Below are 14,884 nucleotides of genomic sequence, written 5' to 3' on the forward strand. Positions count from 1 at the left end.
GCTCCCACATCAGCACGTTGATCAGATGTGAATTTTTAATGACAATTGGCACTTCTTCAAACATGTGCTCAAAGGTGATACTTGCCTTTTTCAATCTGTGAAGCATGCTAGAAATACTTTAGTCTGGTGGTCAAGAGTGTTAACTTTTCTATTTCATACATTCTAGCCAATCACAGGCCCTGTCTAGGTATATTTGCTCCATCAGTATTTAAAACACAGCACAGGGAGCAAAACTACAGTTTTACAGAGTAAAACATAAATCATGTAACTTGGATATTAACTTTAAAAATGATCTGAATGTGAACTATAAGCCCAAAATCTAATTTTTTTAAGCAAAAAAACCATTCTTTGCTACCAGGAACCTTAAAATTTCACTGCCATTAACACTTAAATGGTTATGCCACATAATCTGTATCTAAAACATTTCAAATAAACAGCTAGGGAAAAATACTCTATTTCTTAGAAAGTTCACTTTGAAAGTATGCTGAACTAAAAAACTAGTAATTAGGAGAGTCACAGCAGGCTCCACACACTGCAGCGCAGAACACAGCCTCAGGATCCAGCGGTAACTCCAAACCAAGGACCTGCTTACACGGAAGCCGTTCTTTTAAAAAACTATGTACTTCAATATTTTTCTGCAGCCAAATGGAAAGCCAGAGATGAACTGTTCTACACAAAATCAAAACCACTAACTGATTTCATAATAAAAATGTCTACAATTAATGAAAAATAGAATTTTATCATATTTAGTTTTTAAAATGTAAATGTTCCAGTGTCATTTAGTAGGTTCACATCAGAGCTCCACCACTCTTCCCAGCACCACCCAGGAAATTCCTGCAAAGCCACACCCTTCACAAGCCCTGCAAATGTATCCTTCCCACCTCTTCATGAACTGCTCAGAAGACAAGACATGTGACCTGCAAGTAGTCTGATATGGAGCAGAGTGCACAGTCAGCCAGCACTGACCACTCTCTCACTCTCCTTTTACTCTATCATTTGTTTCTTTAGATACAGTAGCATATTCTGTCTCTAATTGAATTTGCTCTTGGTGAAAACAGATGAGATGTTTTACAAAGAAGACTAAGTTAAGCATGGAAAGGAAGAAATTGAGTGGCACTTGGTGTACAGAAAACTGCTACAGTCCACATGGCAAAAGCATTACCGAAGCACAAGTAAGTATTCAATAAATGTGGCAAACTAAGGTCTTAAAAGAAAAACACTCAATGCTTTACCATATGCCCCATGGGCCCCCAAACACTTACGCTTCAGGGGAAAAATCCTTCTCTTTACAAACTTCCATCAGTTTAGGAGTCAGTCTGTATGCCTTTAGCGAGAGAGACCCTTGTGCAGTTTTTATGGGATCTCAAATAAGGGAAAAGAAAAGACATTACTAAAAATTCTGTCACCACCAGTGTTCGAATAACAGTTCTAGGCACATTCTGGTACATATTGCACAATCTTGCATCTCTGTAAAGTGATTAAAATAATCAGAATACAACTTGAGGCAGATTCAAACCATATCTAACCAACAGGAAGTAAAGCTGCAGAGATCTATTTTACTTAGAATAACTTCCTTCCTAAAATAGGAATAGAAGATTCAAAATATAGTTAAGAACTTTTCAAATCCATTCCTTAGCTAAACTACTTATCGTCTTGTGAATAAAATTATATATTTTATACAACCCATGTAAGAAGAAAATACGGGTGAATACTAAACATGAAAAATTGTTGTATGCCTAACTAATATAGTTGAGTCAACTAATTTAAAATGAATAGCCTTGAAAATAAATTTATCCACCTCAATAATCACTGTTCACATTTCTTAATTAAAGCAGATTGTAAAAACAAAACCACCAAATCAAAGTGTTATCACAAATATGTCTTTTTAGTTTCACAAAAACAAATTTTCAAAACTTAACTGCTTACACACTCCACAAGTAAGGGAGCTTAGCACTTGCCGCATGATAACGGCTCTGGCATGCCAATATTCGCCTAAAACCTGTGTTAACATTCATGTTGTCTGAAATTTAACACAGTGAAACTTTTAGCAATAGGTGATAAAATGAAAACCAAAATAGACTGAAACAAGTGGAAAATTCATCAAGGTCTGATGATGCAATGTTTCCAGCCAATATAAGTACACTTTAACAGCTTGTTCTTTACTGTAATCCAATTGTTAACATACTGAAACAATTTGGGGGCAGCTCATAAGATTGATCGTATTCATTAGTATTTTTTCTGACAGATACTCAGGACGTTACATTTACTTCTCAGCTGGAAACTATATGCAAGTCTGCCAGATATGGCAAACTGTGAGTGTTGGGGGGGGGGGGCTATAAAGCTGTTAAATTGCCTACAGTTCTGATACAGCACAGAACATCTGGTCTGGAGAGCTTGAGGAAACACCATTAAATAGGCCGAGAAGAAAAAAATCTTTGTGCTAAGAAACAGTCCAGGTTTTGTACGCTGCTGTCAGAGGTATAAAAAAACTTGGCACACCGTGTTAGGATTGGTCAGTCACGTACAGAGCCAGACACTCCAGCAATCGGGGTTTGTTAGACATCTGGTCGAGCTCCACCAGCCCCTTCTATGAGGGAGGGGAGATGGAGGAATAAAAATGAAGCAGCTACTCCAGCATTCCAAAATGTACACATCAGGGCTCTGATAGCAAGAAAAATAAACAGAAAGAAGGAAACCCTGTCTAGACGTAGCTGCTGCTGCTGAGGCCGCTGCAGAAACAGGGGTGGTATTTACTTGACAAAGCCTGCCAGGCTGCTTTTAGAGGCAAAAGACAGAAAGCAAAAATAGCAGTAGTAATATGAAGGGAAGAAAAGAATAATAAAGGAACCTCCTACCAACCGTAAATGAGAACGACAGATTCTTCTATGGCGTGCTGGTAACTGAATTGAGAATCCAAAAGTGCCCGGGTGACGAAGGAGCCGTAGTATGTAGACTGGTACCAGCCCACATGGAGATGGTCGATGTTTACGTGGCGAAGGCTCCGCATCATTTCCATCTGATACTGGACTGGATAACACAGAAGAGGGGAACAAAGGAAAAAATTACTTCAAGCCACCAACATTAAATGCAAGCTTTCTAGAAACAATTCCATATAACTACTTATTAACTAGCTATAAGGAACAGGCTTCCAGATTTTAAAATATTTGGTTCACATAATAACAAAACCAAGTCATTTCAAATACTAGGGTTTTCCTTTATTCACTAATGAAAAGATTATTTTGTAAAAGGTATTAAAAACACACTGTTAATGCCTTATTCTAAGCAATGTGGTTCTTGTACTTCTTATTAAAACTACAAAAGTAGTACATGTTTAAAGAAAAATCTGTATAGTCACTACACTGGTTATACGTAAGATAGTCTATCTAGATTAAAATGAGCAAGGACATTTAACACTCTCTTGTTCGGTAGAGCTTTTAAACTTGAACAACTGAAACAATCAAGAAGACTAAGGGTAAAGAATCATCTACCACATTACTAATATATGAACAGGATACAGACTATAGCTGATTGAAAATTTAAGAATGCATTTTTGCCTTCATCTGGTGCCCCCTGCTGCATATACTAAATTTTAAAAAAGTCTTTCCTTGCCTATGTGTTCCTTTGTGTTAAATAACAGACTATTTTCTTAGAACTGTTATATTTTAATCACCATGTATAGAATTAAAAGGTTTAATGATGCAGTTTTGTCAAATTAATCACTATAATATATACTATGAAAGTAGTATTACTAGAAAAATATGCAAGCTGACATTTAAAAAAAAACAGAAATTAAAAAGCATTATAGCCCAATAATGCCAAATAATGTATAACCAACAAAAAGTTCTACAGTCAACATAATATTCAAATTATTTCTATCAAAATGACTGTATGGTTATGTGGAATAACAATATGTGCTTAACTCTGAACTTGAATCTAACCATTTCATTTCCAACTCTCTCAGTCATGCTTTAGCAAAAGTAAAATCTTGCATCTACCGTTCCTTTAGTTACATATAGTGCCACTGTTTTACCAAGCAAACATGATTTAGGGTCACAAAGCACAAAAAAAATTCCTTCAGGAACACAATCTTCTTTGTCAACAATCCCTGCTTAGACAGACTGCTTAAGAATAAACGTTTTTGAATTTTTCTTTTACTTTGTAGAAAAACTAAAGGAAGGGAAGACTTCGCTGAAGCTGTATTGCTGTCAAGATGTTTACTGGGTCAAGAAACTGCAGAGCGAGCTCCTTCTCATGCTTTCATAAAGGAGGAAAGGTAACACAGTAACAGTGGTCTGGCCAGCGCTGCTTCCTCTGCTGCTGCTTCTAAAGGATGAGGGGACAACGTGATGGGTATGTATATCAAAACGTAGCAATCAATTTTTTAAAATAATGGGCATGGAGAGATAGTAATACATGTACCTGACACTTTCATATAAAAGCTAGTTTTTCCTCAGATTTATAAACAAGGGAAAACAATCATTTATAATTTTGTTACACACTAATAAGTCAGTGGTGGCAAACCTACAGTACACAGGCTGCAGAGAGCCATTCTCTCCCTAGTCTAAACCATTACGAAAGAACACCAGAGCCTTGGACATCTATGTACAATATGATAACCTAAAGCAGTATATAATTCTATAATATCATTGTTTTAATATTTTATTTCTCTGGCATGTGAGAACCTTCCTACCCTCCAACTCATTTAACAGATTTACTGTACATCAACCACGTAAGTTGGGAAGTAGTACAGCATCACTGCTACCGTCTCTTTCTGTTTTAAAATTCCATGACTCCCCTACTCAACAACTGACAGTACAAACAGGATTTAACAGAATGATTTAAAAGAAAAAAACAGTACTTGCAAAACATCCATTTATGTACCACTTATCCAAAGCACAAACATAGGTTAGCTTCTACCATCCTGTCACAGTAGAAAAGACTTGGAAAATCGAAAGATGCTAGATTCCTTAGGGATGGATCCTGCTGTCCATTTAATGATCCTTCTCTAATTCTTAGTTTTCCCATCTCCAAAAACACCTGAGAACTCTTTCCAATCAAAATCACTGTTCTCTGGATGCCATATATAAACACTGACTGCATTATGATTTAAAATCAAATCTCTCTTTTAAAAAGTTCTCTATTTTTGCAAAGACTTTCCTGAAACATTCTGAATAAAAATAGACGTTATAAGAGTACTTCAATGTGCATGAGGTTAAAAAAAAAAAAATTCTCAGATCTGTACCAAACTTCCAAATTCCCTTTTATCCAGGTTTATCTACGTTATCGCCCTGCCAATAAGAATGAAAATGAAACAATTTTCCACACTAGAGGAGAGTCCACGATCGGAAACGTGCAGCCTGAGGCTGCTCAATGCATAAATAAAGCTGATTCCACTGCGCTTATTTCCAGGACTGAGGAGCAAGAGGTCAACTACTCTCTGCCTGGGAGGGGCAGGGGACATGGTTTTCTTCTTTTACCACTTAGAAAACAGCGTACCAGATTTTAGGAGACTTTAAATCCACTTATTTATAACTTGTAACAGTTTTCCTATCACCTAAGTATGGAGGTAAAGATGGTTAAGAGCAATGACAGGTAAACTGATATAACTGCTCTTTAAAACCTCTAATTGATTGGAATTTTACCATTACAGAACAGACCTGTGTGGGATGTACCCCGTGCAAAGTCTCAGGGTGCTATCTTCACTTAGACTTACTGCTTAAGACTTTTAAAAAGCACACATTAAAACTGCAGCCTTACAGCACGCAGGGAAAGACTGGGCAGGGGCTGCTGCTCGGAGAGCTGGGCTACTCCTCGGAAGGAGTCACTTTGACTCAGTCTCAAACACAGAAAATCCAGACTATTTCTATGACACACAGGCGGGGAGGAAGAGACAGGCCCACAACAGCCCTGTGAGCTGCTGTGTTTCCTCAGCCCTGAGGCCTGCATCCTGGTCTCGTGTCGGTAGAGGTGTGTGGCCCTCACTCACTTCACTCACAGCTTTTCCTACTTCCACACAATTTTTCAAAAAGTACAAAGCTAATCTGCAAAGATTTCCTAGTAAAACTAAGTATCAGGCATAAGACATGAATAGCAGACTGTCCCCAACTGTGTAGAGACAGGAGAAAATTAGGACTTGGTGACGTGCAGTGAGTTTGATACTGGAACCAGAAGGGTCCTTCTGGACTCCAACTTCTGGGGAGTGCCATCACTCTGGTAGCTGTCCTGGGCTCTCCAGGTTACCAGAGGCTGACGGGAGCAGGAGGATGAGGTAGGAGGCTGGCAAGGAAATGAGATTCAGCCCCAATCGTGGATAAAGGGAAGGGCCAGGAACTAATGGCAGTGTTTTGACACTGCCACCACGTCACAGCCCAGGGGTGTGATTCCTTTCCTCACAGCCGGCCAGGACCTCATTTTCTGGCACAATTTCAAAGGAGGGTATGAAAGAAAGAAGGGTCATTCCTTCCAGGAAGAGGCTCCTAACTCAGAAAGAAGCATGGTAGACAAAGAAAGAAGATACAAAGGGCAGGAACTCTCAGCTGATGCATTAATGTCTGCAGAGAAACAGGCATCCATGGACTGTGGACTGGATGACTCTGCAAAGTGATGGATGCACTGTTTGTTCTCAAGTTCTCCTATTTAACAGAAGCCAAAGCAGCAATTTCAACCAATGACACTTACTTCTGAGTGAATGATTAGATATTCCCAGGGAGTTTCTCAAAGATGAATGGCAAAGGGTAAATCTTTTGAGAGAGGAATATTCTCAAATTTATGACAATGTTCAATAAATGGCTTATGATTGTGTAATGAGTTTAGGGAAAAAAAACCCTTAAGCATTCTTAGTTTAAAAAGCAAGCAACTTACCAATTGAGAAGCAGCAAATGAATTACAAAGACAAACTGTTAGTTACTATAAGCCACCTCTAATTTCTAACACAAAAGCTGCACTAAGATGCAACACAACTGAGGAGGCACTAAAAAATTTGAGTAAGATCATAAAAATGAACTAAAGTGTTATAAATCTCCTTAGCCTCTACAACTGTCTGAATTGGCTGAGATTCTCCCAAGCTCAGGAGAACCAGGTTTACAACACAATAACTCTTCAAAGTTTGGCACCACTATATTCATACTCACTTTTTCCAGATAGTGTCTTCGTAAAACAGTCACATTTATAGTACCTACAGCTAAAACTGCCTCCACTGAGGTAGACTGCCCAATATTCCGTTCAAAAATCCACATTTGTTGGGATTTCTCTTGCTTTATCTTCAAATATGAAAACAGTAAAATAACACTGTATGTATGTCTTAGAGCAAATCCTGTATATGAGGACACTGGCCTCCAGACCGAAGTGTGATCTACAGTGCTCAGGAAGGTCACGAGGAACAGCTCCTGGCCTGGAAGTTTCATTTCAGAATAATTAAAATTGTGCTCTTTTCACTCAGTTTCTCCCTCGTTTTTACTGACCTTTTATTTTTTAAGTGAACCATCATGAAACACAAATTCTTACTGCACAAAAGAAATAACTGTTGCACTTGAAGACTGAGATGGGCTGAAAGTCAGGACGCAGAACTGCAGCATATACTCCCAAAACTTGAAATCGGTCCAACAGATTAATGGGAAGAAAAGTCTTTTACCAATGTGTCATCAGAAAGGCCTAAGCACACAATGCAGTGTTACCTTGATCCACAGCCTTCATTTTTTCCACAGTTCTGGTTGCAAACCAAATTGGTCTTGAACCAAACCAAATTCAATGATTAGGTTCAGTGTTGACCTTACGGGAACTCTGATTTAGTTCTCATCCAATTTATTTTGTGACCAGAATCATGAAAAGGACTATGTTCATGAACCAAGGAACTACTGTAATTTAAGTTTTAAAAAATTAAAAACAAATTTAGGATTTAATGTCTTATTTGATGATATTATATCAAATAAACTGAGTGTATGCAGCTAAGCAAAAAGAACAAAACCAGCACTTACTGAGCACTTAGGTCAGACTTCCTACTAACTGGTCTAAATATATTACCTAACTATATTCCTCACAATAACTCTTACTGAGCTATTAATGATTATTGAAATTCTTTGGGGAAACATGCTTATTTAGCTTTGACTTCCATTTGACTTTAGACTCTGACACAAAAAACTAGGCAAACTCCACTTGGAGAATTTCATGGTTTACTGGTAAAGTGTAAATTATTTCTGAATCAATAAAGCACAAAATACAGATACAACAGACATATAGAACAAATTTCTAAGTTTTCATAAACCACAGCTTATACGTTTGATCACTAAATTAATAATAGCATATGTTTTACTGTAATAATACTATCAGATTTTAAATGTCAAAGTTGATAATTACCACAAATATGTAATCAAACTCCTGAAGCACTGCATTTTGTTATTTTTTAAACCCTTGCCAAGACTACGTTATAACTAAACAGTGGCTCAGATCAAAGCTGACCTGCACAAGCACATCAAGCAAGGGAACAGGGACCAGATCTAGTGCATGCTCTTTGCAGTAAAAAAACAAGATGCAACAAAGACATGCAAGGGGTTTAAATGCAAACAAACAAACCAGCCCTCCACACAAACAAAACCCAAAACTTCCTTCAAACAAACGAGTGGTTTTGACAAGTGTGACAGGAAAATGCAAAGCCTAAAACTCTCCATCTGTGCTGGTACAAGTGCTCAGCAGGACCCTGCAGGGAATCATTTCAAGCTTCCCACAAGGAGCACCATGGGTACCAGTGAATACGCACACATGCAGCCTGGGACTAGAAGGTTTTGTGCCATTATTTAACAAGACAAACTTTATTCTGTGCCTTCCTTTTCATATGAAACTTTCTGCCAAGCCGCACATACGTTTCAGGCAATGTTCAAAGCTAGTAGCAGATGCAGACTTAAGCAAACAGAATGTGCATTTGGAAAAAAAAAAAAAAAAAAAAAAAAAGAGTAAAAGTCTTACTTTGGGTGGAGAGAATTATGGAACACACACATATTTCTTCAAACTTCCATATTCTCATCACCTTGTCTGCATTACATATTTATCTCTTGATTCAATTAATACATCTGTTATTAATGCCACTCCTATGACTGCTGACAAATTTTGGAAACAGTTCAACTTTTCACAATGAAGTATCCAATATAAATTTTGTTCTACCCAGAAATTAATCTATCCTATTTAGAAAGAAATGACAAAATACTGCCTTTCTTAATCTCACAGATTTTTTTCTAAATACTACACTTTAAAGTATTTATGAATTGTGACAGAATAATTTCTTTTAAATGTCAAGGGATAAGGAAGTAGAAATGAGGAGGTTGACACTTTATCATTAAAAACTAGAATGGAAGAAAGTGGAAAGAAAGAAAGGGGAAAAAAAAGTTATACTACTAGTTTCTCTTAGTTCACTGAAAAAAAAAAAAAGGTGTTAATAGTGTTTGGGGGATTTTTATGCCCATATCTTGTACTCTGGAGTAAGGAGTAACTACTTTGAAGATATAATACACAATGTATTAACTATTGTCATTCTACTGTTTTGAAATTTTGTCATAATTAGTAAGTCTTGGCCATTACTGGAAATCAAGTTTTCTTAAAAGAAGTGTCAGCTTCAAGAAGTCTTTCATAAAATAAACGGCATTCTCCACAGAAAGTACCACACACTGGACATCCTGTAGCACATATTACCTTCCTCAGTCATAAAACAGCCAAGAAATTCTACTTCTCTGATGTTATAACATGAGTGGACGGCAAAAGGCTGTCAGAAAGTTAACTATATGCTACTTAAGTGTTTCTTTACACACAAAATGTGACTTCACCTGCAAAGACTCAGGGGCACAGGCCCCCCGCCAGACTGAACTGCCACGTAAAAAGGCACCCAGTGAGCACTAGTGCTCCTTGCTGCAGCTAGAGGCGCAATATGAAGGACCCAAGCGGGGCCTCCGCTCCCTCACACATACAGCTATGACAGCTGCCAGCCACTGATGACACAGGGTTAGTGCTGAAACAATCTGAGAGAATGGGATGTTTCAATAGACTGCTGCTATGTCTTTGAAAGGTCACAATGAGGAAGCTCTGCATATTTCTGTGTTCCGTCCCATTCTCTTGGAGCAGCAATACAAAAATCACCAGTAATTTCCGAACTAACAGGCTACAGAGAACGCAAAATGTTGGTGAGAGATATCTGAACAAAGTGGATCAGGGCTGAGCATTCCATCAATAAGAGCAAAAAGGAAACAGGATCACTTATCCAAAGGAGAAAAATATCAAGTATCTACATAGGTAAAAATTTCCCCAACATTTAGTTCTAAAGTGGAACATATGTGCAATTATTTGAAAATCAGGAAACATGTCTGTAATTTGAAAAAATCATGCTTGATTTGCTTTTCCTAAGTCTGGATGCTTGATGTAAAACAAGAAGAAATGACCTCACAAGTACATTTCAAAACACAGAAAGCAATTGGCACAAGTTTTAAGAAAAGGAGAATGAGGGAAGAGAGAGAGAGAGAAAAAAAAAAAAAGGCTAGCAAAATGAATTGACACTTTCAATTCCATAAGAAACTATCAACTCCAAACTCTAGTTTTCAAAAGAACACAAATGATCACTTAGGCACTGCCCACATAAGCTCACCAAGGCTGCTCCCCTTCCCTTGCTTGCTGGCTCAGAATGAAGCTCCTGCTGAGCGCCATTGGCAATGGCACAGCCACAGTGGCGTCACCTTCCAAAGGTACATTCAGCAGGCTGCCCAAGGAGCTGGCAGATGTTGACACTTGTATCTCTAGGCCTTCATTTAGCAAACTGGCTCAACTTCCAACCATACAGTGATAGTGATTTCAAAAACTGCCCTGCAGCCCCCAGCTGGCCCTTTGCTGACTGAGCGTGCTGGAGCAATCCCATGGGGACTACACTCCAAAGGTGACTTTGTTGCCACTCCTGCCAGTTGACTGCTTCTCTACCTTCTCCATCAGTGAGAAGACACTATGAGCTTCAACCCTGACTGCTTCACACACCACACAGTTGTCTTCAGTAAAATTTGTTTTCTCTAAGGTCAAGATTTATGTAGAGTTATCTCTTAAAGTTTTTAATGGCATGGAAAAAAACGCTCAAGAAATGCTAAGGGAAAGAGAAAAAGCAAGAATATAAAGTCATACAAATGCCAGGATGTAAGCAACTTGGGTTGCTTCCTCCTACACAAACTAGAAGAATACACTGAAATGTTAATGCTAATAGTTCTAAAGGTAAAGAGAGCACAGAAGATTTTGTATTCATTTTACCATTATTTTCTTATCAAAAGTACTGCCCAGGGCTGGCCAGATAGCTCAGCAGATTAACCCTACTGCTTAGGCAGGGACCATGGTTCAAACACTGCCATGCTGTGCCCGTGCCTGTGCAGGCCCCAGTTCCACCCCCGGCGTGTATACTGACACAGCAATTAAGATTGGGCATAGTGGGGCATGCCTGTAATCCCAGCACTTGGGAGGCTAAGAACAGGAGGATCACTACAAGTATGATCTGTGCTGTGAGACCTTGAAGACCCCGTACTAAATACATAAAAAAAGAACTGCCCAATATACAGATGATAAATTACATAAATACATATTAACAGAACTCTTCTATTAGTCACCTAATAACCTGGATATTATTAGTGCTCAACTGCTGCAAGAAGAGAATAGCATAAGATACTGGACTACTCAAAAGAATCAACACACCACTACCACTATCACCCTGCAATCACACATCACTTCAACATTAGCTGCAAAAGCTACAACAATCTACCCCAGTGTTGGTCTCCTCTGCTGCAGGGTGTGAGTGTTGCACACATACACAGAGGGTTGATTTTTTTAAGACCGGTAAATAATCTCACTCACAGAAAGGGGTTGGTACACTGGATAGCCTCAGGGAGAACTCAATAGGTCTCCATCATCACCTATTATTCACAAATAGAATTTAAATTTTAGGTGATGGCACTTATCTGGATCAATGGAGCCATTTCTGAAAAATTGAGCTTGATCAATTTGAACATTAAGTGCTGTGTAAACTCCCCCTTTATCAGGGCTACACTGGGATTAGGAGCAAATCAGAAAAATGAATGCAGAAGGGGAGTAGAGACTGCACATGACTACAAAAAAAACACCTATGAATCTGCAACACTCATTTCATAAAACAGAATTTATATGTACAAATATGAATCTGACCCAGGAAATCTACCATGAGAAAGGATTACAAAATGAAAAACTTTTTTAGATATTAAAACTATATAAACTAATTATATTCAGTACAATAAAGAACAGATTCAATAGAGAGGGAGACAAGCTACAGAAATTAGATTTCAAGAAAAGGTAATCTTGGGTGTTCCACTATTACTGTGTATACAACAATACAATTACATTGGACTCTGTAAGTTTCCATCTCCTGATTCCAGTCATAACTCTTCCAACTGGGAAATAAGCTCCTAGCCTACACCCAACATCTGCCTTTAAAAAGCAACACTGACCAGGTTGGGCTGCTGCCAGAGCCAGCTTCCTGCACACTGGAAGCAGGGATTTAAACACTCCCACCCAGAGCAGCTAAGGGCTCTCTCCTGCACCAGGACTGCTGGCTCAGTCAGCCACTCCTGCTACTCACTGTCCAACGCTCCCTTCCCCTTCACACACCAAGAAAATCTGGATTCAAACACCAGGATTAGAAACATCACATAAGAAAGCATGAGGCATGCAGTACTGACTGGAACATCAAGAAGGAAAGCTGGTAGAAACAAAGTGATAGAATTGTAACTTCCTATGGTTAAGTAAAAAAAAAATAAGTACCTACTATATTCCATACATCCTTTACTTTCTCCACTCTTCCTACACACTTTGCTTCCTCCAAACATTTTTATATGAGGAATACAAAATTCATGCTGAGAAAAAAGATCAAGCAGCAATATTTTGTGGCAACCCATGATAAATCTGAGGTTAGAAATGTATGGCTTCCTTTTTAATGAGGCCATGTTATATTTTCTGTTCTGATCTTGTTTTAGGAGACATTATCTAAACCAAAATCTTACCCTGGATTTCAAGGTAAATTTCCCCAAATCATATGCATATGTCTGTCTGTGAAGAGAAGGCTCAAAGCTTTCACCAAACTCTCCAAGAGGCCCAAGATCCATAAGAGAACAACCACTGCTGCAGTAGGGTGGAGAACACCATGAGGACACCCAGGCTCTAGGAGAGGCTCGGTTCTTATCACATATACAGGGTGGCAGCAGGGACAGGCTAGTGTGTGAGACAGTAACCAACTGCATTCAAAGGTGGCCACCAAGCACAGATCAGCACTAGTGTCCTCAAAGCTACCTCCCCAGAGAAAACTCCAGCTGTCAGGTGGAGACCTAAGAGATTACAACCCTCCTCCTGGCCTACCAAGAACAGGAAACACACGCAGAACAACCTGGACACTCGAGCTATTTTGTGGTGCACACAGTATTTCCCAAAGTGGCACACAAAAGTACCTGCTCCACCCACCAAATGCTATGACCACAACTGCTGAAACTAAGGCTGGTCAAAGGGCAGAATGGTGATCCTAACAGGGATACCTCCCTTCAAGAGGGAGAAGAATACATATGAGTAATTTGGGAGAAAAGCTATCTCTAGCAAAAATGGCACACTACTAAGATACTCTCAGAACATATGGTATCCACTGTTATGCAGGTAACTTGAAGACAACTCTACAAGTCCACACTATAAACCATTCTCGAAGAACTCACTAATCCTGCTACACTGGGGAGTTTACCCAGACTTCTAAGAACTATTTAGAGAGACTTGTCTAAGCAGCTGTCATTAACATAACCTGAAACTCATGGAGATTGTTTTCTATGGAAGGCTGCTATGATTACCGAGAAAGAAGAAAACAGTGTATGGGGAAAGCAAACATTATTGAAAGGCAGAAAAAAAACTATTGTAGAAAGACACAGGAAGCCACAAAACAGACCGAATGATTCTCTCCCACAACTGACAGGCAGGCTCCTGCCAGAAGTTTGAAATAGAATTAACTTCTATGGGCTACAATGATAGGAATAAAGTGTACAATCATAAATAAATAAAAAGCATACATTAAGTGAGAAAGGGTCTCTTTGCTTTATTGTCCCTAAACTCATTTCAGATAGTTTGCCTCCTTCCAAAAAACTACACACAAAAAAAATTTCCTCTATGCAGTACTCACTGATTCTAAGCTGGCAGTGTGTTCTAAGGCATTTGAAAATATGACAAAGACAGGTCAAACAACATCCAAATAACAGCTAAGTTTAACCAGAGCACATGCAATGTCTCCGCATTTTCACAGCAGGTTAATTCAATGTAACAAGCCATCTTTTTCCTTCAGAGGATATGTTTGCTCCTTGCAGAAGAAACTACAATATTCAGTTAAAGGCATTAAATAAATGACTTATATGTTTTGTCCTCACATTCTGGGGGAGAAAAACTCAACAAAGTGAATTCATGTGTATATCTCTTCACATACTCATATGATACTTATTCTGAGCCCTTGTGAGCCAGACCTCACTGGTGCCATTGGGCACAGGGCAGCAAGGACAGAAGTGGCTCCCACTGCTGACATTCTAATGAAGAGTGGCAGGGGACAAGAGAGATGACAGTTAACAACCTTGGGTCTTCTCCAGTGCACAATGCCCCCAGAAGAAAGAAGCTGGTAATCCTACAGAGCTGATTGTAATTCTCGAGATCTTTAAGTGAATTAGCTATCTCTGTTAAGAACAAACAGGAAATAAAGCTTAGAAGTCAAAATTCTGGCTTTCCCCCTGAAAAATAATACAGTGCAAGAGAGTGGCTGCAGGCTCAGGAAACGGGAACCTGTGCTGTCGCTTCTGCTTTGCCAGGAAATACAACAAAACAAAGCCGAAGA

The 14,884-nt window shown here is 38.8% G+C and overlaps 1 protein-coding gene across 1 annotated transcript in view; it reads right to left on the reverse strand.

Annotated features, from left to right (window-relative positions):
* Eif3h (eukaryotic translation initiation factor 3 subunit H) overlaps positions 1–14,884 on the reverse strand; it is a 96,555-nt gene that overhangs the window by 12,519 nt on the left and 69,152 nt on the right. The window contains exons 3-5 of the mRNA XM_004643605.2: positions 2,860–3,027; positions 1,263–1,362; positions 3–95 (exon numbers count right to left, since the gene is read on the reverse strand). Of these exons, the coding sequence (XP_004643662.1) occupies positions 3–95; positions 1,263–1,362; positions 2,860–3,027 (361 nt within the window). The remainder of the gene's footprint in view (positions 1–2; positions 96–1,262; positions 1,363–2,859; positions 3,028–14,884) is intronic.

The sequence above is a fragment of the Octodon degus genome, unplaced genomic scaffold, assembly GCF_000260255.1.
Source record: "Octodon degus isolate 3935 unplaced genomic scaffold, OctDeg1.0 scaffold00179, whole genome shotgun sequence".
In the NCBI taxonomy this organism is placed as follows: Eukaryota; Metazoa; Chordata; class Mammalia; order Rodentia; family Octodontidae; genus Octodon; species Octodon degus.